Consider the following 24,665-nt stretch of genomic DNA (forward strand, 5'->3'; position numbering starts at 1 on the left):
TGAAAGGACACAAGAGTTGAGAGTGTCACCCCACTTGGGTGTTCCCAGAGCCAGGAAAGTTCTGACCTTCCCTGCTGAGCTCCAAAAATTCACCCCAAACCCCTGTGGTGGGTTAAAAAACCGGGGTGCTGTGTGTGCAGGGAGGGGGAAATGTTGTTTTTGAGCTCATCTGAGCATCGCCAATGTGTTGGGAGGGAGGGAATTGAAGGTTTTGGGGTTAAAAATGAGAAAATTTGTTGTTCTGCTGCTGTTGAGGTCAAACCCTCCCCTGGGGAGTTCATGGGGCAAGGGCTGGGAGCCTCTTCCTGGAAATATCCATGAGTTCATCTCGGGAAATAGTTTTTTTTTTATTTTTCATTCTTTTTCCCCTTCCTTTGGAGGAGGTGAAGTTTTTCCTTCCTGCTCTCGGGGGAATTCCTGCTCCTCCCGCGGGGCTGCAGCCGGGGCTGCTGGAGGAGGGGTCCTGCGGTTGTGGAACGCAAATAAATGGAAATAAATCCCATGGAGAGCGATTTGCACCGGCAGCAGCTCCGGGGGGCTCTGCCCCTCGGCCCCGCTCAGGTGAGACCCCACCTGCGGGGCTGGGAGCCCACCTGGAGGGTGTGGAGCTGCTGGGGCGAGCCCAGAGGAGCTGGAGCTGGGCTGGGAGAGCTGGGAATGTTCACCTGGACAAGGGTCCAGGAGAGCTGGGATGTTCACCTGAAGAAGGGAAATTCCAGGGAAAGCTGGGAATGTTCCCCTGGAGAGGAGAAATTCCAGGGAATGTTCCCCTGGAGAAGGGAAATTCCAGGGAGCGCTGGGAATGTTCCCCTGGAGAAGGGAAGGATCAGGGAGAGCTTCCAGCACATTCCAGGGCCTGAAGGGGCTCCAGGAGAGCTGGAGAGGGATTTGGGATAAGGGATGGAGGGACAGGACACAGAGAATGGATTCCACTGGGAAAGGGGAGATTGAGGTGGGATTTTGGGATGGAATGAGGGTGGGGAGGGGCAAGGATGGAATTCCCAGAGGAGCTGTGGCTGCTCCTGGATCCCTGGAATTGTCCCAGGTCAGGCTGGAGCCACCTGGGACAGTGGGAATTGTCCCTGCCGTGGCAGGGGTGGCACTGGATGGGATTTAAGGTCCCTCCCAGCCCAAACCACTCCAGGATTCCGTGATAAAGTGTCCAGGATTCCACAATGAAGCAGGGCTTGGGTCGGGCTCAACGCCACCGAAACAGCAAATGTAAAAACTCCTTTATTAGGACAGAAACTGGAATCAGACAGAAATGAGAAAACATTCCTTGGGCTGCAGCGATACCATCGGCGGGGGCAGGGGAGGACAAACGGTTGACTGGGACTGTGGGGTTTGGGCCAAATTCGGTGCTGGAAGGGAACAAAAGCTCCCTCAGGCTGGGGTCGGGGAATGGGGAGGGTGGGAATGCAGGAAATGCAGAAATGCAGTGGGGCCCGGGGGCTGGCACACAAAGGAGGCTGCCGGGCACCTTGGCTTGATCCGTTTTAATTTGTACCAGACGTGGAACACTTAGAAAAGGCTCAGCACGGCAAATCCCGGGCATGCACCGTGCCGGGGTTACAAAACATCCGCAAAGTCCGGGGCACCGCCAAGCCCTGCTTTTCCGGTGGCTGTCCTGAAAGGTTTCTTTTCTCTCTGTTTATAGATATTTATATATATATATAATATATATCTTCACTTAGCTTACACCAATGCAAAAAAATAAAAAAAAAAAGGAAAAAATAAATCTCATTTAGGACAGTGTTAATCAGTGCCTTGCAAAAATAAAACGCACGAGAGATATTAAACCGAGCTCGGTTCCACAAGCGCAGCGCCGCGGGTGTTACAGCTCATCCCCAGCCCAGCATCCGCACGAGAAGCAAGAATTTCACCCGTTGCTTCCACAGGGCAAAGGAATTACTCACAAATGTGACTTTTTTTTTATTTTTAAAAGCATCACCCTTGCCAGGCCCGTTTTTCCCGGTGCTGTTTGCTGTACCGGTGTGGTTCAGCTGGTTTCAGTCTCTTGCTCTGTGCCTGACCCGCCCTGAGAATCCTTTGTGCTGCATTTTAGCGTCCTTTAGGCCCAGGTGCTGAAGCACGAGCACGACTTGTCACCTGGGGCATCCCAAGGAGCTTTTTCTCGGGCTGTGACACCATTTTGGGGCTGTTTGGGGCACTCAGCAGCACTTTCTGTCTTTAAAAACTGACTGGTGCTTCAGCCTGGCTGTGAGGGGGAGTAAAAAACGACTTTATTTTGCTGTGCTGCTGCAGGGGGTTTTTGCAGCGTGCAGGGTGTGGAGTGGCTCCTTATGTACACGGGGATGGGGCTTTTTTTTTTTTTTTTTTAGGATGAAACGATTCAAATCTTTCAACCTGGCAGCTTGAAAACCCCATGGCTGCCCCTCTGAGAACCCCAGGGAACGAGGGGGACTGAGGGGTGAGATAAAACCCTGCCCGTTAACGAAGAGGACTTTTGGAAAAGCTCCTGCGGAGCTCCCTTCTGCCTGGTCCCTCTCGGGGTGGCCCCGAGGAGGAGGCGAAGGCCGCGGTTTTGGGCTCCGGGGCCGCGTTTGGGGTGGAAAAGGAAATTTTTCATCCCGTTTTTTGCCTAAACCAGAGGCGCCGCAGAGCGCCCCAGGGGCTCCTCGCCAAAACCAAGCGAGACCCGGGCGGGGGGACCCCACGGCGGGAGGGGGGACACGGGTGCCACCTGGCAGCCGCAGGCGCTCTCTAGTGCAGGGCGGCGAGGACGAGGAGCAGCAGGGCGGCCAGCGAGGCGTCGTCGGCGAGGCGCGGCCGCGTGCCCGAGGCCAGCCGGTACTCCTGGTACTGCTGGATGCACATCTCGCGGATCACCTTGGTCACCACGCGCGTCTCCAGCTCCGCCTCCGTCTGGTTGAGCGCGGCGCCGGTCTCCGAGGCGTTCTTCCTGGCGGCGGGGCCGATGTTGTGCTCGGTGACGGTGATGTTGAAGCAGTCGGCCACGAAGACGTCCTGCGGCACGGGGCCGCGGTAGTCGCGGTAGTACACCTGGTTGGGGTAGCGCGCGGCGTTCTCGTTCCACCAGCGGTACTCATCGGGGCTGTCGAAGCGGTAGTGCATCCCCGACATCACCCGGCCCATGGCGTAGCCCCCCAGGCCCCCCACCACGGCGCCCGCCGCCGCCGCCCCCGCCACGTGCTTCAGGTTGGTCTTGGGTTTAGGCGCCTTCCACGGCTTTTGGTGGTAAGTTCCTCCGCTGGACGGGTTGTAGCCCTGGTTCCAGCCTGGGTAGCCGGGGTTGTGGGGGTAGCCGGGGTTGTGGGGGTAGCCCGGGTTGTGGGGATAACTCGGGTTGTGGGGGTAGCCGGGGTTCTGGGGGTAGCTGGGCTGGCGGGGGTAGCTGGGCTGGCGGCTCCCCGTGCCCCAGCCGCCGGGTTTGCCTTTGCCCTTCTTGGAGGAGGCGACGTCGGTGCCGAGGCCGAGGAGCAGCAGCAGCAGCAGGCAGGAGGTGCCGAGGAGCCGGGCCATGGCTGTGGGGACAAGGACAGCGTCAGGGCAGGGCCACACCCCACCCCAGGGCCACATAAAACGCGGCTGGTCCCCTCAAATCCAGCGGCAGAATTAACAGCATTGCACTGAGGTTGTGTTTACCCCACCCCCCAAACCCTTTTATTTATACATACATGTAAAATATTTTATATATTTTATATATATATATATATATAAATATCTATATATATAAATATATAATTTATATTATATATATATAAAAATATATAATTTATATTATATATATAAGTTAATTAGTGTATTTTTATATATTTCATTTATTATTGTATTTATATTTATTATTATTGCATTTATTATTATTGTGTTATATATGTTTCTTGTATTTTTATCTATTTACATATATGTATATATTTTCATATATGTATATATATGTGAGTATATATGCATTTTAATCTATTGTGTATATATAATATATATTAAAATACATATATGTGTATTTTTATATATTTTATAGATGTATTTTAATCTATTTTATAGATGTATTTTAATATATTTTTATATGTGTATTTTTATATATCTAGATACATGTATTTATATTTTTAATGTATGTATTTATTTATATATATATATACGTATTTAATTTTTTGGGCCCTTGGTGCTGCAGGGAGGGCAACGCCCAGCCTGGCCCTGGGAGGGTTCTTTTCCCAAATTCCCAAGATCTTTTCCCAAATTCCCAAGTTCTTCTCTCAAATTTTGCCCAAATTCTTGTTAATTAAGGGGCATTTTTGGAATTCAGAGTTTGCCAGCATCACTGCCTCAGTGAATGCCAGTTCACAGCTGGCATTGCGGGCATCTCCCACACTGGAAAAGGATAAATCCCATTTCTAATCTGGCCGGGACATTTGCAAATCCTTTGGAAAACACCTCAAAGACCAAAAAGGCAGAAGACCAAGAGCTGCCAGACCCCTCCGATGCCTCCCCGCAGGGCCAGGGGCACCGAACCGCTGCTGCCCTGGGTTTAGTGAAAGAAAAGAGATTTTCCATCCTGCCCCCCTCCCAAAATCACCCCTGGCCTGCCGGGCAAGGTGTGGGTGGGCATTTCAGCATCCCTGGATGTGCCTTCTGCCTCGTGGTACAGCAAGAAATTATTCAGTTGGGGTCCTAAATTTTTTTTTTTTTTTAACAGGGATTAATGGAGCAGCTTCCTTGGGGAGCCACCCCAGGAATAACCTCAAGGCAGGCAGGAGATGCTGAAGGTTCCTACAGCCAAAAAGGCCAAACGAGCCCCTGTTTAAAGCAGAAATTCTTCTGTGGCCACCTAGACGCGGATTTGTGGCCCACAAAAAGCAGATTCCTCTCCTTGGGTTTGTTAGTGATGTTTTTTTCTCCCCTTCCCCTGCCAGAATCTGGTTTTTAGTCCAGCAATGTTTGGATTACAGGCCCTTCAGGCTCAGTGTTTTGGGTGGGATCCTTAGCAAGAGCCTCAATAAAAACTCAGGGGGATGCACAAGCCCATCCTTGGGCAGGAATTCCAGCTTTGGGATTTGGAAAAATCCGGGCTCGGGCTCGCTGCCTCCCTCACCCCGCAGCACCCACCCGCTGGGGGCAGGGATGAGATCAGGGAGGGTTAAAAATAGCCAAAAAGCAGGGGAAAACAACCGGCTCCTTGGTGCTCGGGAAAATCAGCAATGGGGGAGGGAAAAGCAGCGAATTGGGTATTTTTAAAAATACATTTTTGGAGCTATCACTCCCCGCTGTGAGCTCTGAGGGGTTAAAAATCAGGCCCTGATTGATTAAAAATTTAAAAACCTGGTTGGAGAGGGGTTCTGGCAAAGCATTGCGGTGGTTTTCTTGAGGAAATCGCGGGGTTTGAGGCTGATTCAGGAATCGTGGGATATCGCAGCGCTGAGCTGCTCCTCTAATTGCCTTTAGAGCTCTGACAAACAGGATACGGGCGCTAATTAGCGAGCCAGGAGCTTCGCCCCAAATAAATCAGTTCCCTGGCCAAAGCCCTGAAGGAGCAGCTTCCTGGGAATCCGGGATTTTCTCCCGGAAAAATCCCAGATTTCTCTCGGAGCAATAAAAACCCGGAGCTGGGATGTCTCTGCTCGGAAATTCTATTTATGGCCTGACCGTGGCATTAATATTAAGTTACAGATCGAGTGATTTCACAGGGATTTTTTTTTTTTTTTAACCTTTCTCCCCCAGATTCGCCCTCTCGGCGGATGCTAGAAATGAGGAATTGATTCAGGTGGTTTTGTGGCGGAGCTGATTTTCCGTGCCGGAGGAACCCAGCGGAAAATGGAGGCTGCGAGCAGCAATTACGTGCTCGGCGTTGGCAAGGAGGTTTCGCTCCGGAGGGGAAAAACCAACACCCAGGTGCCAAAATATCCCTGGAAATAACCTCGGGAAAGTCCCCGGGGAGGGGGAGAAGGAGGGAAGGGAGGTGGGGAAGAGGGAGGTGGGAAGATGCTCGGGGATGGGGGAGTCCGGACCCTCCTGGGCTGAAAATTCCGGCCTGGGGCTGTGGGAATTGGGAATGAAATGGGAATTTCCCTGAAAATGTCACCCCTGGGGTTAGAAATCTCTCCCTCGCCCCTTTCTCTTTCACTTCCCCGAACAACGGGGGAGCAGCTGGCGGCCGGGGGAAAGAGCAGAACCCTCGGAGAAGCAATTGCGGATGTTGAGTAAACGCTGAGTAAACAAGAGCCGGGCAGGAGCAGGGCTCTGGCTTTTAAGGAGCCGCTGGAAATGTCATTTTCTTGTCAGGGAAAGAGGCAGCGCCGCATCCCCGGGGCTCAAACCCCCCTCGCCTCTGGGTTTATCCCTCCCGGAGCCCCCCGCGTCCCGTTTTGCCCGGCACTCACCGGCTCGAAACGCGCTGTCCGCTCGCCCCGAGGTGAATCAGCCGCGGAGCTCCGCGCAGGAATAAATAGCGAGAGGGAGGAGCCGCTCCGGAGCAGCCCGGCCCCGCTGAGGCCAGCCCGCATCACTCACCCATCATCATCATCATCATCATCCTCATCATCCTCACCCATCCCCTTGCTCAGGGAAACCCGCGGCCGGCTCCCCCAAATCCCCGGCTTCGCCCCAAATCATCCCCCGGGCACGGGGAGCGACGGCGGCGGCCAAAGGAGAGCCTGGGAAATCACGGTGTTCCCGTGGTTTGAGTGGGGGATTAGCAGGGTTTGAGGCTGGTTTCAAAACCTCGGGATATTGCAGCAGTTGGATTTTATACTGGAAACATAAAATTTCCAGCCCTGAGGAAATATCAGGGCTTGGGGCTGATTTAAAAACCTTGGAAAACTGCAGAATATGGATGGTTTTATTGAAGAATTATCAGGGCTTGAGGGTGATTATAAAATCTCAGAAAACTGCAGAACATGGATGATTTTACTGAAGAATTATCAAGGTTTGAGGCTGATTTTAAAATCATGGAAAGCTGCAGAACATGGATGGTTTTATTGAAGAATTATCATGTTTGAGGGTGATTATAAAATCTCAGAAAATTTCAGAACACGGATGGTTTTACTGAAGAATTATCAGGGTTTGAGGTTGATTTTAAAATCTTGGAAAGCTGCAGAACATGGATGGTTTTATTGAAGAATTTTCAGGGTTTGAGGCCGGTGGTAAAATCTTGGAATATTGCAGCAGTTTGGATTTTATACTGAGGAAATATCAGGGTGTGGGGGATGTTGGGAAATTGAAATATTTGGATGGCTTATTGAAGAAATGTTGGTGGGATCATCAGGATTCGGGAATCTTGGGAAATTGCAGTCCTTTGATGGTTTATTGAAGAAATAACAATGGAATCATGGGGATTTGGGGCAGATTTGGAAGTCCTGGAGTGTTGCAGCAGTTGGATTTTATACTGAAGAACTATCAGGGCTTGGGGCTGATTTAAAAATCCCGGGAAATCGCAGCACCTGGAGGATTTCATTGAAGAATTTTCAGCATTTGAGGCTGACCTGAAGATCCTGGAATATCGCAGCGTTCAGATTTTCTACTGAAGGGATATCAAGGCTTGGAAAATCCTGGAAAATTGCAGTATCTTGGTGGTTTATTGAAGAAACACCCGCCAGAATGAGGAGGTTTGGGGCCGTTTTGGGAATCTTGGAAAATCACAACGCTTGGATTTTTTTTTAATTGACAAAACATCAGGGTTTGGGGTGGGCTGGAAATCTGGGAGAGGGCAGGATGCTTTGAGCAGCTGCTGGCTGCAGCTCCAAATCCATTGTCCCGGGGATCAGAGCTGCTCCCAGGGCTGGTGGAGAGGAAATAAAACCAGCCCAGACCTCGGGGAGAAAGGATGGATTTGCCTTTCAGACCTGTCTCCCTGCAGAGGAGCAGAACTCACTCCTGCAATCTCAATTTATTTCGAGGAATCCTGAAATTCAATGGGAGGAAATGCCACGGAAAACAATCAAAAATCCTGTGGGATGGCAAAAATGGGGTTTTTTTGGAGGGTGATGATGTATGAGTGGAATATGCAGAGACCTGAAGAGCAGAATGGAGGAGTTTCCCAATTTTTAGGGTTTTCCCAACTTTTAGGGTTTCCCAGGAAGTGTCCAGGGCCAGCTTGGAGCACCCTGGGACAGTGGGAGGTGTCCCTGTCACGGATGAGATTTGAGGTCCCTTCCAACCCAAATTCCAGGGTTTTATGATTTTAACACACCCCAAACCCTCCTGAGGGTGCCCAAAACAGCTGGGCCTGGAATGCCCACCCTAGGCCACATCTGGATGGAAAAGGGATTTTGCCCCACAGCCCTGTGATCCATCTGGCTGGGCTGTGTTGAAATAAATTAAAGTGGCTTCTCCCTGGCAGGGAAATGGGAAAACACAAATGTTAATCCAGGCAGGAGAAGATGAAATGAGCAGGATTGAGGTCTGTGGGCCTGTGGATGCCCTGCCCTACAGGAGGAATTTGTTCTGTGTGTGGAATGGCTCCTGATTGCCTGCTTTGGGTTTAAATATTCATCCAAATTCCATGCCAGGAAAAGGAAGAAACCAGGAATGGGCTGGTTGGGGTGAATTAATCCTGCATTAATCTAAAAATCTCCTGTAATAACTTGTTCCAGGAGAATGACAACATGGGCAGATTATTCATCTGAAAAGAACATTCACTGATAATTGTGCTGTGGCCAACACTGAAAAATAAACCTTTTTTTTTTTTTTTTTTTTTTTTTTTTTCTGGAAACAGAAGTTGTGTTTGCAGAAACAGAGATCCCAGCTGCACATCAGTCAGGAGCATGGATTATTAACGAGTTTTTAATTCCTCGTGGAAGTCATCAGGGCTGAACCTTCCCAACCACGGCAGCTCTTTAATGGATTTGCAGCAGCCCAGGGTATAATTTCTCTCAGCCTCAAGCCAGGAGCTGCATCGAGCTCCTCAGGAGCTTTGGCCTTTCTTCATCCACGGTGGAAATAACGCCCCAGGCCCTGTGCCAGCTCAGAAATCATTAATGCGGTGAGTTTTGCTCAGAAAAAGCTGACTGTGGTTCTGGGGAGGGAGGAAAGTTCATCTCTTCCATCACCTCCCATTGATTTTGTGTTGTTTTTTTATTGCTTGGGTTCATTGAAAATGTTTTTGTTCACCCAGCTCTGGCTTTGTAAAGGCAGGGTGAATATTTAACCCATGGTGGTTAAAATGTTTATCCATGGGGTTAAAAATGTTCATCCAGTGGGGTTAAAAGTGTTCATCCATGGGTTTTAAAATGTTCATCCATGGGGTTAAAAATGTTCTTCTGTTGGGGTTAAAATCTTTATCCATGGGGTTAAAATCTTTATCTATGGGGTTAAAATCTTTATCTATGGGGTTAAAAATGCCCATCCATGGGTTATGATTATTTTAGGGTTAAAATGTCCATCCATGGAGTTATAAATGTTTATCCATGGGGTTAGAAATGTCCATCTATGGGGTTATGATTATTTCAGGGTTAACAATGTCCATCCCTGGGGTTCTGATTATTTTCGGGTTAAAATCTTTATCTAGGGGGTTAAAAATCTTTATCCATGGGGTTATAAGTATCCATTCCTGGGATTTTGATTGTTTTCGGGTTAAAATGTTTCTCCATGGGGATATAAACATCCATCCCTGGGGTTCTGATGATTTCAGGGTTAAAATCTTTATCCAGGGTGTTAAAAATGTCCATCCGTGTGGTTCTGATGATTTCAGGGTTAAAAGTCTTTATCCATTGGGGTTATAAATGTCCATCCCTGGGGTTCTGATTATTTTAGGGTTAGAATCTTTATCCAGGGGGTTAAAAACATCCCTGGAGCTGCTCCAATCTGCTTAGGGCTCTGCTGAGCCCTGGCCCCATGTAAGCTCCTTACCCAGATCCCAGCGATGGATCCAGGCCTGGCCCTGCATCCCCTGATGGGACACGGCCCCAAAAAACGCCTCTGGTCCCTCCCGGGCATCACCGGGGTGCTGGGAGGTAAAATAACAGCTTTTATTAAAAAAAAAAATAACATTAAAATGCTCGTTTGGGGGAAAAAATATGAATTTAGGAACAGAAATTGGTAATACAAGTGTTTGGAAGTGGGAGGGAAATAGAGTTTTTGAGGCTTTTGTTTAAAAAAATAACATTAAAATGGTCGTTTGGGGGGAAAATGAATTTAGGGATAAAAATTGGTGATAAAGGTGCTTGGAAGTGGGGGGAAAATCGAGTTTTTGAGGCTCTATCTTATCTACTGGAAAAATTGAAGTTCTGAGGTTTTTATTTTAAAAAAAAGTAATGTTAAAATGCTTGACTGGGGGAAAAATTTAATTTATGAACAAAAATTGGTAATAAAATTGCTCAGAAGAAGGGGGGAAAAATTAATTTTGGAACAATAATTGGTCATAAAATTGCTCTGAGGAGGGGAGGAAATAAATGAATTTTGGAATAAAAATTGGTGATAAAATTGCTCTGAAGAGGGGAGGAAATAAATGAATTTTGGAATAAAAATTGGTGATAAAATTGCTCTGAAGTGGGGGGAAATGGCGTTTTTGAGGCTCCGTGTGGATGAATTTCGGAGATGGCAGCAGCCGGCCCCTGCTCGCTGCCTGCTCCAGCTCCAGCCCGGCACTGGAGTTAAAAATAACAAATCCCAACAATTCCCCGCTGTGCCTGGGAAAGGGCTCCAGAAAGGGCTCCTTGTGCCCTCTGGCACGGAGAAATCTCCTTTTTCTGGTTAAAAAAAAAAAAAAACAAACCCTCCCTAAAGGCGCCGAACAAAGCCTTTCCCAGAAACTCCCCCGGAATTCCACTCGCGGCTCCTTGGCAGGAAAATGGGAATTTTTCCCCTCTCGGGGCAGGGCGGGTGGCGTGTGACTCACCGGCAGCTTTTCCTCGCCTTTTTTTTTTTCTTTTTTTTTTTTTTTTCGGTTTATTTCGAATTTCGGAAGGGATCCGGGTGACGTTAGGGGACGCCAGGTGAGGTCAGCGCCCCAAAAATAACCCGGGATGGGCTCGGGAGGTCCCGTTCGGGCACCGCCCCTGCCCCGCTGGAAATTCGGGTTTCAAATTCGGGGCTGCTCCTGGTTGGGCAGGAAAAAGGCAGGAAAAATCGGGGCGCTATATATAAAAATAGAACATATATATAAACATTTATATATACGTGTATAATTCATATATATTTTTATTTATATGTATATTTTATATATATATAATTTATATATACATTATATATAAATATATAATATACATATATAAAGATATATCTATAAATTTACATATAAATTTTATATATAAAATAGATAGGAAAATATATTTATCTATAGAAATAAAATAAATATATAAAATATTTATATATTTCTATATATAAATATAGAAATACCTATAAAATAAATATATATAAAATAGATATTATATATTTATGTGTATTATATATATTTATATACATATAAATTCTAGATTAATTATATTATAATATATTATATATAATATATAATATTTCAATAAAATATCTATTAATTATATATTTATATACAAATGAATTATATATAATAATATATATTATATATAATTTTTATATAAAATTTTAAATATAATTTATATGTATATAATTATATTAAAATTTCTATATGTAATTTACATAGATTATATATAAATTTTATATTATATTATATTATATTATATTATATTATATTATATTATATTATATTATATTATATTATATTATATTATATTATATTATATTATATTATATTATATTATATTATATTATATTATATTATTTTTTTAATTAGTGGAGCTGCCCATGAGGGCTCTTTCCAAAGCCACCAGGGGAGTTTCACACACGGAATATTCCAGAATTAACTCTCCATCCTGGAAGGGCCCATCAGGAAAGGCTCCGGGAGCCAAAACTGGGAGGAAAAGCGTGGGGGAGGCTCCGGGGATGCTCCCGGGGGTTGCCATGGCCACGGCGCCGTTTCCACGGCTACCGAGGGATGCAGGAGCGGCTGCTGCAGTTAAACCCCGCTCAGAACCGTCCTGCAGGCTTAGCTAGCCCAGAGCTTAAGGGCAGCTGTGCTTCCAGAGGGTTTGACTCGGGAAAATTGGGATTTATTTCGGAAAAGTGGCATTTGCAGCGTCTCCCCAGAGATTCCCTCCGAGGTGAAAAATCCACTGAAAATCCCCAAAAAACATTCCTGCCTCTGAGCCAGGATGGTGCCCTGGGAATGAAATGTGGGGAGGAAGGGATGGGGATGAGATGAGGGGTTCATTTCCCGCCGCTGGAAATATTTTGGATAAAACTGGACTGCAGAGGGTGGAGCTGGGCTGGGTTTAGGGGCTGAGCAGAGCCCAGCTGTGCCAGTTTTTGGGGCTGACAATTCTCCCAGAGGATTTTCCTCCTGGGTTTTACCTCCTCAGCTTTTCCAGAGCAGCTCCCAGCGGCCTGGAGAATTCCAGGGCAGTTAAATTCCTGTTAAATCCGTGCAGAGAGCTGGAATGACCAGGCAAGGGCTCTTCAGGGCTGGGACTGTCGTGGCAGCAGGAGGAAAAATCCAGAGGGATCCAGAATATTTTTATCTCGTGGTGCTCCCAGAGGATGGAGGAGAAAGGTTTGTAAAGTGCAAGGGTGGAACAGCAAAGCCCAGCTCAGGACAGGTTGTTTTAGCCCAGAAAAGGGCAAAAAGGGCTTTTCCTGTCCCTAAAGCTGCCTCTGGGTGATGCCACCACTGCAATGTGGCCTTTTCCCAGCAGCTTTGGCCACCTCGGCCCCTGGCTTGGCTTCCCCAGAGGGATTTTGGGCAGAGAAGAGCGATCAAAACACAGAAAATGAAGGAAATTGGGGTCAGGGCTGGGTGTTTGTCCTGAGCTCACACCAGAATCACCCCAGAGGCAAAGCCCCATCAGCAATTAATAAATAGCAATTAATTATCAGCATTAATCAAGCTTACTTTGTTTTTCCCAGGGTGTTCTTTTGCCTGTGTTCAAGCCTGGAACCACTGTGCCTGAAGAATATTTTTGTGGCATCGATAATCCAAGGAGTTTTGATGTTAAAAACAGGAAAACAAGAGCAAAACCTCTGGGATTTGGTTTCTCACAAAGCTGAGTTCAGGAGCCAGGAGGGAATCAATCCATGCCTCAAAAAAAAAAAAAAAAAAAAAAAAAAAAAAAAAAAAAAAAAAACAAACCCCAAAAAAACCCAAACAAACCAAAAAGGGAATTTGGTACAATTCCATCAACTCCTCAGCTGAGATTGAGTAAAACCCAGCTGGGAATTGGGGTCTCGTCCCTCCCTCACTCCTGGCTGCAGAAAGAGCTTTAAAAGGAACATTTTGGGGACGGGGATGAAATTCTGAACAATTCCCCACGGCAGCTGCTTTGTGCCTCAGCTTCCCGAGCTGTTTTTAGGGGATGATGAGGAAAACGGATGGAAGAGGTCACAGATCCTTTTTGTGGAGAAGAAAAGGAGGTTGGTGTTCAATGGAAAACGGGGAGAAAAATCGGGGGAAATGGAATAAGAATGGGGAAATTGAATGCTGTTACAATTGCAGGAATGAGCTGATCCTGGCTGGGCTTTTCCTGCATTTCTCCTCCATTCCGGGAATAGAGAAGAACAATTTGAGCCCTGAAATAGGAAATTTATATACAATTTTCAGCCCTGAAATAGGAGCTGGGCAGCAGCACCTGGGCTGAGCAGAGCTGCCAGAGCTGCAGCCCTCTGAATTATTGATTATTTATGGATTATAGGCACTTCCCGGGGCAGCAAGGACAGCAGCAGCGAGGTGAGGCGTCCCAGGGGCTGGAGAAGGGAGGTGGTTTAATCAACACGAGTTAATTAAGTGCTTAAAAGGCAAAGAACACAGATCCGGATAAAGTGAGATAGAGGAAAAATATCAGAGATCACAGATCCAGATAAAGTGAGAGAGAAAAACAAAACTCAAAGAACACAGATCTGGATAAAGTGAGATAGAGGAAAAATATCAGAGATCACAGATCCAGATAAAGTGAGAGAGAAAAATAAAACTAAAAGATCATAGATCCGGATAAAGTGAGACAGAAAAACAAAACTAAAAGATCATAGATCCGGATAAAGTGAGATAGAGAAAAAAAAATCAAAGATCACAGGTCCAGATAAAGTGAGACAGAAAAACAAAACTAAAAGATCACAGATCCAGATAAAGTGAGATAGAAAGGAAAAAACACCTAGAGAACACAGCTCCAGATGAAGTGAGATAGAAAAACCCCTCAGATGGTTTCCATGTGGGCTGAGGACATCCCTGGGGATAGGGATTCCTGCAGAAATCCTTTTGGGACTTCCACTTTAAATTTCTTTGGAAAAAAACTTTCCAATGCTGACCTCTGCAGGCTGAGGAGCTGCGTAAAACCCCGGGCAGCAAAACCCTAAATAATGCATAAACCAGGTGTTTTTACTGTGGGTAGGAAAAGCCGATAATAGAATAAAAAACGTATAAATAATGTATAAAAACGGGGCATTTCTCTCTCGGCCGGCAGACAGAGAGCTTTTATGGGGAGGGAAATCCTCGTTTGGTGCATCTGCAAACCCCTGGATGGATTTGGTGAATAATTTCCTGGCTGGACAAAGCCCTGCCAAAGCAGGGGGTGAAGGATCTGAAGGAAAAGCAGGAATTTCACACCAAAACAAAGTCACAGATGGGGAGATAAAGGGCTGGGCTTCCTTGGGATGGCAGGCAGAGCCCTCTGCCCATGCCAGGGGATGGACCAAAATGATTTTTAATGTCCCTCCAACCCAAACCCTTCCATGGTTGTACCCACAGCAAACCCCACCTTCACCTGCAGTTTCAGCCCGGAGCCCCCAGCTCTAATTAAGCTCTAATTAACAGCACCTCGAGGCTAGGAGGGGCCCCACCCCTGCCGTGGGGTTATTAGGGGGTGGAGATGGGGCTCCTCTGGGGTTTGGGCCATCCATGTCCCTGTCCCCCCCATGTCCCTGTCACCCCCATGGCCCTGGAGCCACCTCAGGCCTGGTCCTGTCACCAGACCCCCCCCCCCCTGTGTCCCTGTCACCCCTTCAGCCCTGGAGCTGCCTCAGGCCTGGCCCTGTCACCCCCCACCATGTCCCTGTCACCCCCTTGGGCCTGGAGCCACCTCAGGCCTGGAGCCACTTCAGGCCTGGTTCTGTCACCCCCACCTCCCCCATGTCCCTGTCACCCCCTTGGCTGTGGAGCCACCTCAGGCCTGGCCCTGTCACCCCCATGCCCCTGTCACCCCCTCAGCCACAGCCCCAATCCTGGGGCCCCCTCAGCTCCTGAACCCCCCTGGCCACAACCCCGACCCCAGAGCCCCCCTCAGCCATGGCCCCCCTCAGTCCTGGAGCCCCCTCGGCCATAACCTCAACCCTGAAGTGCCCCTAAAGTCCCTCAGACATGGACTACCCTCACCCCAAAACCTCTCAGCCAGGGACTCCCCTCACCCCAAAGTCCCTCAGCCATGGGCTCCCCTCACCCCAAAGCCCTTCGGCCCTACAGCCCCCTCCCCCCAAAGCCCCTCAGAACCATTTCCTGTGGATAACAGGGACATGGAGAGTGCGAAGAAAAGAGCCAGGGGCAGCTTTTTAGGAGAAGGTTTTAATGAGCCCCACACAGCCATGGGGTGCCGGCAGTGGGGGATTGCTGTGGGGTGTCAGAGGGGTGGGGGAACCTCCCCTTCCAGCCGGGATCAGCCGGGAGCCCCCCAGAGATCCCAAATCTCCCAATTCCCGCACTTCCCACGCCCGGGAAGGACGTCAGACCCCAAAGGACACCGAGAAAGAGACGTCAGAGGGATCCGGAGCCCCGCGGAGCTTTGGCACAGGTCGGTGCTTTGGGGTTGGGCTTGGGTTTGGGTTTGTGGCAGTTCCTGGGGTGCCGCACCCGGCAGAGCCCCGTCCTAGAGCTTGAGCGCCGTGACACGGGGGATGTGGAAGGGACAGGTCTCCTCTGACCCCGTGGAGCTGCGGGGGAGAAGGAGAAAGCCCGAGGGATGGTCAGGGAGGAGTCCACACCCCCGTCCCCGTGTCCCCTTGTCCCCGTGTCCTCCCATCTCCTTCTCCCCCTTGTCCCCTTGTCCTCTCTGTCCCCGTCCCCTCCCCATCCCCTTGTCCCCGTGTCCCCCTGCCCCGTGTCCCCCTTGTCCTCTCTGTCCCCGTGCCCTCCCCATCTCCTTGTCGCCCTCTTCCCCGTGTCCCCTCGTCCCCTTGTCCTCCCACCTCCTTGTCATCCTTGTCCCCGTGTCCCCTTGTCCTCTCTGTCCCCGTGCCCTCCCCATCCCCTTGTCGCCCTCGTCTCCGTGTCCTCTCATGTCCTTGTCCTCCTGCCCCGTGTCCCCCTTGTCCTCTCTGTCCCCTTGTCCCTCTCGTCCCCGTGTCCTCCCCGTCCCCTTTTTCTCCCCATCTCCGTGTCGTCCTCGTCCCCCCGTGTCCCGGCGTCGGTTCCTCGTGTCCCCCGTGTCCCCCCGTCCCCGCCCGCCCCTCACATGAGCCGGTTGCGGATGGGGCGGAAGTGTTTGGTGAGTCTGACGGCGAAGATGATGCTAGGGATGAGGAAGAAGGTGCAGCAGCCCAGGCTGAACCAGAAGGCGTTCTGCAAGGAGAACCCACCGCGCTGAGCGGGGCCAGCAGGGCAGGGGCAGCCCTGGGCTCCGGAGGGGTTCGGGGAGCCTCGGTGCTCCCCAAACTCCTCACCGGAGTCCCGCGGAGGGCATCCCTACCCAGGGCTCAGCGATGCGGTCGCACAGGATGACCCGCCCGTTGTCCAGGGCCGTGGCGAGCGGCTGGCACGAAGCCACGTCCTCCCTCAGCTGCAACGAGGAACGGAGAAAAGGCGTCACGCCTGGCTGCTGGCGTGCATTCTGCTTGCGGGGGAGGATGCATGGGGGCTCCCGGGCCCCAAAAATCCCCGCGGGGTGGCGGGGAGCTCTCACCGTCTGCCCGACCCAGTTGAGGTACTGGGAGAAATACCGCAGCTCCTTCCTGGTGAAGCAGCCGAGCTCCTGGGCAGGGGGAAGGAAGGCAGCCTGGAGGGAGAGCCCCGCACTTCCCAGCCCGGATTCAGCCCTGCACTTTCCTAGTCTGGATTTAACCCTGCACTTTCCCAGCCCGGTTCCATCCCTGCGTTTTCCCAGTCCGGATTCAGCCCCGCATTTCCCAGCCCAGTTCCATCCCTGCACTTTCCCAGCCCAGTTCCCTCCCTGCACTTTCCCAATCCGGATTCAGCCCCTCACTTTCCCAGTCCGGATTCAGCCCTGCACTTCCCAGACCAGTTCCATCCCCGCACTTCCTAGTCCGGAATTAACCCCGCACTTTCCCAGCCCAGTTCCATCCCCGCACTTTCCCAGCCTGGTTCCATCCCTGCACTTTCCCAGTCCGGATTCAGCCCTGCACTTCTCAATTCGGATTTAACTCCGCACTTTCCCAGTTCGGATTTAACTTGCACTTCCCAGTCCGGCTCCATCCCCGCACTTCCCAGCCTCTCTCCGGGCTAATGCAGGCCAGGAAACGAGGGCTGAAGGCTCCCGCTGCCCTCTTCTCCCTCTTTCCTCCCGGCTGCGGGGGATTCCACCCGTGCTGGTTCGCCCAGCCCCACCTCACCTGCCGCAGGATCTGCTGGGCCTGCACCGGCAGCCGGGCTTCCACCGAAGCCGTGGTGGCCAGCGTTCTCCTCACCCGCTCCTGGGGAAGCACAGGGAGGGCAGAGCATCCTTAGGGCCCAGAGCAGCGGAGTGGGTGCCCGGGGGGTGCAGGGAGCAGCCCCAAATTGGGTCTGGGTGACGGAGGGCAGGGAAAGGGGGATGTGCCCTGAGCAGGAAAAACCCTTTGCGGGGGGATTTCTGGTTTGCAACAGCAAATCCAATCCCTAAAGGAGACTGATTCTCCTGGCTGGCATTTTTCCTGGCTCTCCCATCACCCTGCAGCTGTATTGTATTTTTTTTTTTTTTTTTTTTTTTTTTTTTTTTTTTTTTTTTTTTTTGGCACATGGGAGCCACGGAGCACCACGAGTTTTTTGGGGCTGGAAGAGACGCGCGAGTACCTTGAGGTGCGGTGCCAAGTGGGAGAGGAACTGGACGCTTTCCCCCAGCTTTGCCTGCGGGACAGGGAGGTGAGAAAAGTTCAGAAACCTCAAGGCTGTCCCCTTCAAGGGGGCGCCAGTGGCACCGCTGCCACCAGCCCAGCACGGACTCACCACCAAAGCCTCCTGCGACTGCACCGTGGAGTTCTGCATGTGCCACAGCGCCCTCGCCTCGGCTGCGAGCCGCCCGGCCACCGTGCTGTTCCTCTGCGGGGCACAGCGGGGTCAGCCCGGCCCCGTGGCCGCCGAGGGCTCCCCCTCCACTCGCCCCGCCGCTCACCTGCATCTTCTGCAGCCCCTCCAGGTTCCTCGCCAAGCCGGGCAGGCTGGTCTGCACCACGGGGTTTTCCATCTGCGGGGAAACGGAGTCGGGGGCTGCCCAGAATCCAGCCCCACATCCAGCAGCGGGGTCTGGCTCACGGCGAGCACCCCTCACCTCCTCCTGGAAGCGCCCGTAGTCCACCTCGTCCACCCCGCTGCGGGCGAAGGTCTCCAGGTCCTGCCTGCCCTCGCTGCGCAGGAGCCTCACCTCTCCCAGGTCCGCCGTGAAGTCTCCCAGGCGTTTTTGGAAATCAGCTGTGTACTGTAGGGTCAGACAGGGCGTTCTGCAGGGCTCCCAGTAAGCCCAGTAAAGCTCGTGCTTCCCCCCTGCCACGACCAGCAGCTCTGGCTGGAGCCGGCCCTCACCTTGGGGGCTTTCAGGTGCTCGTCCAGGTCGTAGGAGCTGTCAAGCTGCAGCACCTCCCAGAGCCCCGCACCGCTCTTGCACTCCCTGGAAGGCAGAGGGGCATTGGCAGAGTGATCCCAAAGCTGCCCTGGCTGCCCAGGGGCAGCTCCTGCAGCGCTCACCGGTACGCTGAGCTGAGGTTGGAGTCCCTCCTGAGGTTGAGCTGGCGGGTGAGGTTCATGGACGGAGGGAGATTCCCGGGGGTGTCGATGAACTGGGCCAAACAGGAGGAAAAACAGGGTCAGGGTAAGGCAGGGGTGCTCCCAGCAGCGATCCTGCGGGTGCTCTGCCCTCGCAGGGCTATCCTGGGGTGACTCGTTGCAGCCTGAACTAATTTTGGCTTTATTTGGACATTCCCCACTGCGGAGCCTCGCCGGGTGTGTTTGGAGGGACCTGCCCGTGTGTGGCACTGCCATGGGGACAGTCCTGAACCTAGTCCCAAGGCCCAAATCCCTCTCCCAGCCCTGTCACAGCGAGCTGCCTGCCCCAAGCACCCCAGGGGCACCCAAGGACCAGGGAACAGCAATTAGGAAGTGAATTAACAGCACAAAGGTGATTCCCAGCTGATGATGCAAATCCGAGGAGCTAATCCTAAACTTAATCTTCTGGTCTAGGACAGGGTTTTTCCAGTCGGGTTTAGCAGGAGGCCACAAAGCCTTTGGAGGTGTTTTGGTGCACGGAAGGAGAGATTTACAGAGAGATGGGTGGATATGTGGCCACCCACCTTATAAATCTCCTGGTTGACCCAGTTCCTGCAAACCAGTGTCTGGATGTTGCCCCCGACCAGGAAGGTGGCGAAAACCAGGAGGATGAGGAGCCAGGAGAACAGGAAAGCCAAGCCCACGCCGCTGAAAGAGGGAGAGGAGGCGGCCGCTGGTGGCTTCGCAGGCCCAAGCGGGCAGGAAGGGACCTGCCCGGCCAGCTGCAGCCCCGCGGCTCTTTCCCGAGCCCGGGCACGCTGGGCTGGGCAGGGCCCTGGCAGCGGGGTGTGCCAGGCAGCGGGGCCAGGCCGCAGGAACTGCCAGCTCCCAGGGTAGAGCAGCTTCTCCCAAAGCTGCCGGCGCAGGCGGTGGCTTCAAAAGCTTTTCCGCTGGGACCTCTCCCAGCCCCTCCCTTGGCTTTGCCTGGGTTTTTTGGGGGGTAGTGTGAGATGGAGCAGCCCCCCAGCACCCAGAGAGGCTTACACCAGGAGAAACTTGGCGCCAGCTTCTCCTCGGCACTCGTAGTCGCTGGGGTCCTCCCGCTTGGAAAGCCCGTACGTCCCCAGGGCCATTCCCATCACGTTGCAGGCGAGGATGAGGAGGATGATGGAGCACAGCACCGTGCCCGCGATCCACCTGGAGGGAAGAGCAGCAGGGCACAACCTCGAGATGCGGGGCTGAGGCACCTGGGGCTCGGGGCCCTTGTCTGCGGCACCCCCTGCGCCCCGTCGTGCCCCCGGGGTCACCTGTAGTGTTCGAAGCGCTCCGCCTCCCGCAGGTACGGCTGGCTCCGGTGCTCCGCCTCCTCCAGCGCCTCGCTCACGGGCCGTGTGTAGTCGGGGAGGGGGAAGCCGTCGGCGATGGACTGCACCTTCTCTGCCGTGCGGGCCAGATCGGCCCGCAGATCTGCGGGGCCAAGGCTGGGCTGGAGGGGTGGATGGTCCCTGCACCCCACCCCGTGTCCCCAAGAGGATTCCCCGCGTGCAGGATGTCCCCACTCACTGTGGCAGCCCCACTCACCCTGGATGACCTGCGCCATCCTCTCCACGGCCAGCTCCGGGATGGAGTTGAAGGTGCCATTGCCCTGCAGGGAAAGAGTGGGTACTGAGCACCTCGGCTGGAACTGCCTGAGGGTCCTGGACCCCCCCCATGCTTCACCCCAACCCCCCAACCTGGTGAATCATCTCCGCAAAGTCACTTCGGGGCAGACCGGCCAGCGCCTTCAACACCTTCTCCACTGACGGCACCTTGGGGTGGAGGAAGGAACCTGTGAGCCCCGAGGCAGTGGCACGGGGAGGTGGCCACAGGGACCAGGAGCCCGTGCCCACCTTGCCGTAGTCGGCGCCCAGCTGCAGGCCCTGTGCCCTGCCCAGGACACTGGCGCAGGAGGTGCAGCGCGGGTCGTCCAGGAGCGCGACCACACGGTGCCTTCGCTCCCGCAGCGCCGGCTCCAGCTCGGCCCGCGCCGCCGCCAGCGCCCGCGCCGTCCTGTGCACAATCTGTAAATGGTGCAGCGAGGTCTGTAGGTCTTAAAGAGAAAGCCCAGGGCTAGGTCACGCCACTCCGCTTGGCCGCCCTGGCGAGGCTTCGGCCCCGGTGTTGGTGGCGCGGACAGCGGCGCTCCCGCTCCAGCCGTACCTCTGGCCCTGTCCTGCAGGTCCGCCAGAGCTGCGTAGGTTATGGCCTTGAGCTGCGCGTGGATGGAGAGCCCCACGCTCCGGCTGAGCCCTGCAAGGCACCGCGGCGCCGTCAGCACCGCATCCATCCCCAGGGCAAGCTCGGGGTGCTGCCCGGCGCCGTGCTTACCCGCCAGGTCGGAGATGATCTGCTTTCGGGGCACCTCGAACTTGTCCACCACCATCTGCACGCCCTGCCAGGAAAGAGGAGCCGGTCAGCTGAGGGAGGGGAGGGAGCCCCACGTTGCCACTCAAAATACATTTTTAATGCAGCTCTTGCCTGCCAAACCATCCCCTGAGGGAAACGCGTCCATCCCTGGGCAGCGCCCCACGCCGGGGGCAAGGCCGCTCAGTGACCCACCTGGGGGACGTTGGCAAGGTGCTGTCGCAGCGTGCGCAGGGTGGAGGGCACGGCCCCCAGCCCCGGCTCCATCTGCCCCTTCACCCGCTGGCTGGTGACGAAGGCGCAGGTGACGCTGACCCTGCGGGCAATGAGCGGGCGGTGGCGGTAAGGCGGCGACCCCCGCCCAGCGCGGCTTTTTGGGGGTGATTTGGGGCACTCACAGGATGACGAGGGAGGTGAAGGACAGGCAGGCCAGCAGGCAGCGGCGGCGGCAGCCCAGCGAGCGCCGGTGGGCGCGGAGGCGGCCCCCGCAGCGCCGCCGGCTCCGGCAGTAGCAGAAGCACATCCCAGCCACCGGCACGGCCACGGTGAAGAGCAGAGCCACGGCGGCACAGACGACATAGCCCAGCTCGTACTGCACCACCTGAGCCGCAGGAGAGCTGCGTCGGCACCTCTGCACCGAGCTCGGGGCTCTCTGAGTGCCCAAGTGCCCTGTGTCAGGTGGAAAACATCCCCGTGGCATCCCTGGCCCCACGGCCCGGCTCACCTGCGATGTCTGCACCGAGCCGGGGTCGTTCAGCACTGTCCTGAGCAGCTCTGCAAAAAAATAAATCAAGGCACAGGCAGAGGGGGCCCCACCCGGTGCATCCCCAACCTTCTGGGGCAGCAGCACCAGGGCAGAGACTGAGCCCTCTTCTGAACCCCTGGGGGGTTCTGAACCTCCCTGGGGACCCCTGGAGCCGCTCTGGGACAGAGGCTGAACCCTCTTCTGAACCCTGGGGACCCCTAGAGCTGCTTTGGGATGCAGGGATCGCAGCCAGCAGAACACCCAAGGTCCCAGCAGCAGCGAGATCGCTTTGCTTGAGGTGAGGAATCATTACCCAGCTCATCCCCACTTTTTATGTTTTCCCCCTGGTAAACAGAGCACCCTCCATTTGGTTTAGGGCAATTTTCTGGATTATTCCTGGGGGATTTACCATTAATTCAAAGACCCTCCCATTTTTAATCCATCCGCATCCCAGGCAAGGAACAGGGATATTCATGGATCTATAACAAACATTTATTTTGAGGTGAATCCGTCTGCCATTCATTATTTATCTGTAATTTAGAGCAGCCCAGCTACAAGAAACAGTAGGAAGATGCAGCCGAATCCATCTCATTTCTTTGCAAACCCAGTGGACTTGATGACCTCAGAGGTCTTTCCCCCGGCTCGGGGCTCACCTGTGGGCAGCGGGTTCTGCTGGATGAGGTCCAGGCAGCGCCGGACGAGGCCGTAGAGGGGATCCAGCGAGCTGGGCACGCGGTGCAGCGCCGGCACCCGGATCTCGGCGTGCCTGTCGGTGAAGCGCAGGACGCCGCCGGGGCTGGACGGGTGGCACTGCTGGCTGGCAGCGGCGCGCAGCAGCGCCCAGGCCAGCAGCAGCCCGGCCGCCCGCATGGCTCCGGCGGTGGCGAGCAGAGAGCCGGGGGCTCCGTCAGCCTGCGAGCGGGCGGAGGGGCATTCCCGGCGCCGGACGGCTCGCTCCGGCTGGGCTGCTGCTCCGGGAAACCTGCCTGACGGGTCAGCCGCCGCGCAAAGCCCAGACGCTGCCGCGGCTTGTTCCCCCCACGGGCTCCCCGGGGCGGCTGGGCTTGGCGGGGCTGCGTGGAGGCGTCTCCCAAACCATCCCAGGCCTGTTTCGCAAGCCCCGGCATCCCTGAGTCACCGCCGCGGGGTCCCCGCTGTCGAGGCCTGTCCCCAAACCCGTGGCAAAGCCTCCACGGGGTTTTGGGGAGGGGGACGGGGGGTGCTGCACCCCCTGTGCTTGGGCTGGAGGGTGCTCGACTTCACCACAGCTGGCTTGGAAGGAGGGATTTGAGGTTTTGGGCATGGCTTGGGGGTGGGAAAGCCCTTGTGGGGGGATGCTCGTGTGTGGATGGGGCACCCGGGGGTCAGAATCACCCTTAGGAAAAGCATCCCGAGAGCTGGGGTAGCAACAAGGAGAGAAAATACGGAGGAGCACATGGAGAGGGGCACTGAGGCCCAGCCGGGTGTGAGATGAGTTTTCCAGCCTCAACCAGTGCCTGTCCCACACCCCGCGGCGGCCGCGGCTCCTTCCCAGGGCCCGGATCCTACTCGCCCGCATGGGTCGAGCGCTAATTACAGGCTCGGCTAGAAGCGCAGGAGGCTCAACCTGATCTCTCGGTGCGGGGGGAGCAGCCCCGCTGTGCCCAGACGGCCCCGGGGCATCCCGAGAGCCGGGACCCTGCTCGGCCGGGCGGGTCGGACCGGCCCTTCCCCACCGCCGGCTGCCCACGCCCCCGTCTCCCCGGCGTGGATGCTAATCCGGGTGCTTCCCCTCCCTCTGGAAAAGGGGATTTCTGCCCAGCTGGAGGTGCCACCAGCTTTTTTTCCAGGCTCATCCCCACCACCCGCTTGGGAATGGGATGTTGGGGGCGGGAAATTCCTGTCCTGGCTTGGTTTGTCCCATCCCGGGCCAGGAAATCCTGGGATTTTCAGGATTTCTGTGCCTGGCAAGGGAGCCCTGGCTGCCCATGCTGGTGCTGGGCAGTGATGGGGATGCCAGGGATGATTTCCCACCGTGATTTCCCATTCCCACGATGGTTTCCCAACCTCTATTTCCCATTCCCACGGTGATTTCCTAACCCCAGCCTGGATTTCCCATACCCACGAGGATTTCCCATCCCACCCTGACTCCCATTCCCACGATGATGATTTCTCATCCCCACAATCGATTCCCATGTCCACGAGGATTTCCCATCCCCAAAATCATTTCCCGTTCCCATGAGGATTTCCCACCTCACAATCATTTCCCATCCCTCAATCACTTCCCATTCCCACGAGGATTTCCCATCCTCACAATCACTTCCCATTCTCACAAGGATTTCCCATCCCCACAATCATTTCCCATCCCCACAATCATTTTCCCTTCCCACAAGGATTTCCCATCCCACAATCACTTCCCATCCCCACAATCATTTCCCATTCCCACAAGGATTTCCCATCCCCACAATCACTTCCCATCCCCACAATCATTTCCCATCCCCACAATCATTTCCCATCCCCACAATCATTTTCCGTCCCCACAATCATTTTCCATTCCCACAAGGATTTCCCATCCCCACAATCACTTCCCATCCCCACAATCATTTCCCATCCCTAAAATCATTTCCCATTCCCACGAGGATTTCCCATCCCCATTCCCATCTG

At 53.6% G+C, this 24,665-nt stretch overlaps 2 protein-coding genes and 1 long non-coding RNA gene across 6 annotated transcripts; 1 reads left to right on the plus strand and 2 right to left on the minus strand.

Moving 5' to 3' along the window:
- Positions 1-1,220: 1,220 nt before the first annotated feature.
- PRNP (prion protein) lies at positions 1,221-6,462 on the minus strand. The gene is made up of 2 exons (XM_053966646.1): positions 6,354-6,462; positions 1,221-3,506 (listed from the first exon to the last, which is right to left on the minus strand). The coding sequence occupies exon 2, from the start codon at positions 3,502-3,504 to the stop codon at positions 2,725-2,727; it is 780 nt and encodes a 259-aa protein (XP_053822621.1). The 5' UTR covers positions 3,505-3,506; positions 6,354-6,462; the 3' UTR covers positions 1,221-2,724.
- Positions 3,144-13,112, plus strand: LOC128801031 (uncharacterized). Of its 3 annotated transcripts, none has more exons than XR_008435120.1 (5): positions 3,144-3,180; positions 4,673-4,850; positions 5,695-5,865; positions 8,687-8,953; positions 12,889-13,112. It is a non-coding gene; the product is annotated as an uncharacterized LOC128801031 (long non-coding RNA). The 3 variants fall into 3 exon arrangements; XR_008435119.1 differs by lacking the exon at positions 3,144-3,180 and adding an exon at positions 3,522-3,616 and having other exon boundaries at positions 4,673-4,854; XR_008435118.1 differs by lacking the exon at positions 3,144-3,180 and adding an exon at positions 3,522-3,616.
- Positions 13,113-15,513: 2,401 nt separating this feature from the next.
- Positions 15,514-23,017, minus strand: PROM2 (prominin 2). Of its 2 annotated transcripts, XM_053966662.1 has the most exons (23): positions 22,676-23,017; positions 22,002-22,051; positions 21,676-21,878; positions 21,473-21,593; positions 21,242-21,305; positions 21,074-21,163; positions 20,764-20,963; positions 20,608-20,682; positions 20,456-20,519; positions 20,182-20,341; positions 19,919-20,071; positions 19,459-19,582; positions 18,857-18,948; positions 18,695-18,779; positions 18,444-18,590; positions 18,288-18,359; positions 18,122-18,214; positions 17,969-18,022; positions 17,530-17,610; positions 16,863-16,931; positions 16,650-16,739; positions 16,416-16,522; positions 15,514-15,894 (listed from the first exon to the last, which is right to left on the minus strand). In XM_053966662.1, exons 1-23 carry the CDS (start codon positions 22,890-22,892, stop codon positions 15,831-15,833), a joined length of 2,475 nt encoding a protein of 824 aa, XP_053822637.1. In that variant the 5' UTR covers positions 22,893-23,017; the 3' UTR covers positions 15,514-15,830. The 2 variants fall into 2 exon arrangements, with proteins under 2 accessions (XP_053822637.1, XP_053822636.1); XM_053966661.1 differs by having other exon boundaries at positions 20,182-20,519.
- Between the last annotated feature and the right edge of the window lie 1,648 nt (positions 23,018-24,665).

The sequence above is a fragment of the Vidua chalybeata genome, chromosome 28 (assembly GCF_026979565.1).
Source record: "Vidua chalybeata isolate OUT-0048 chromosome 28, bVidCha1 merged haplotype, whole genome shotgun sequence".
NCBI lineage: Eukaryota > Metazoa > Chordata > Aves > Passeriformes > Viduidae > Vidua > Vidua chalybeata.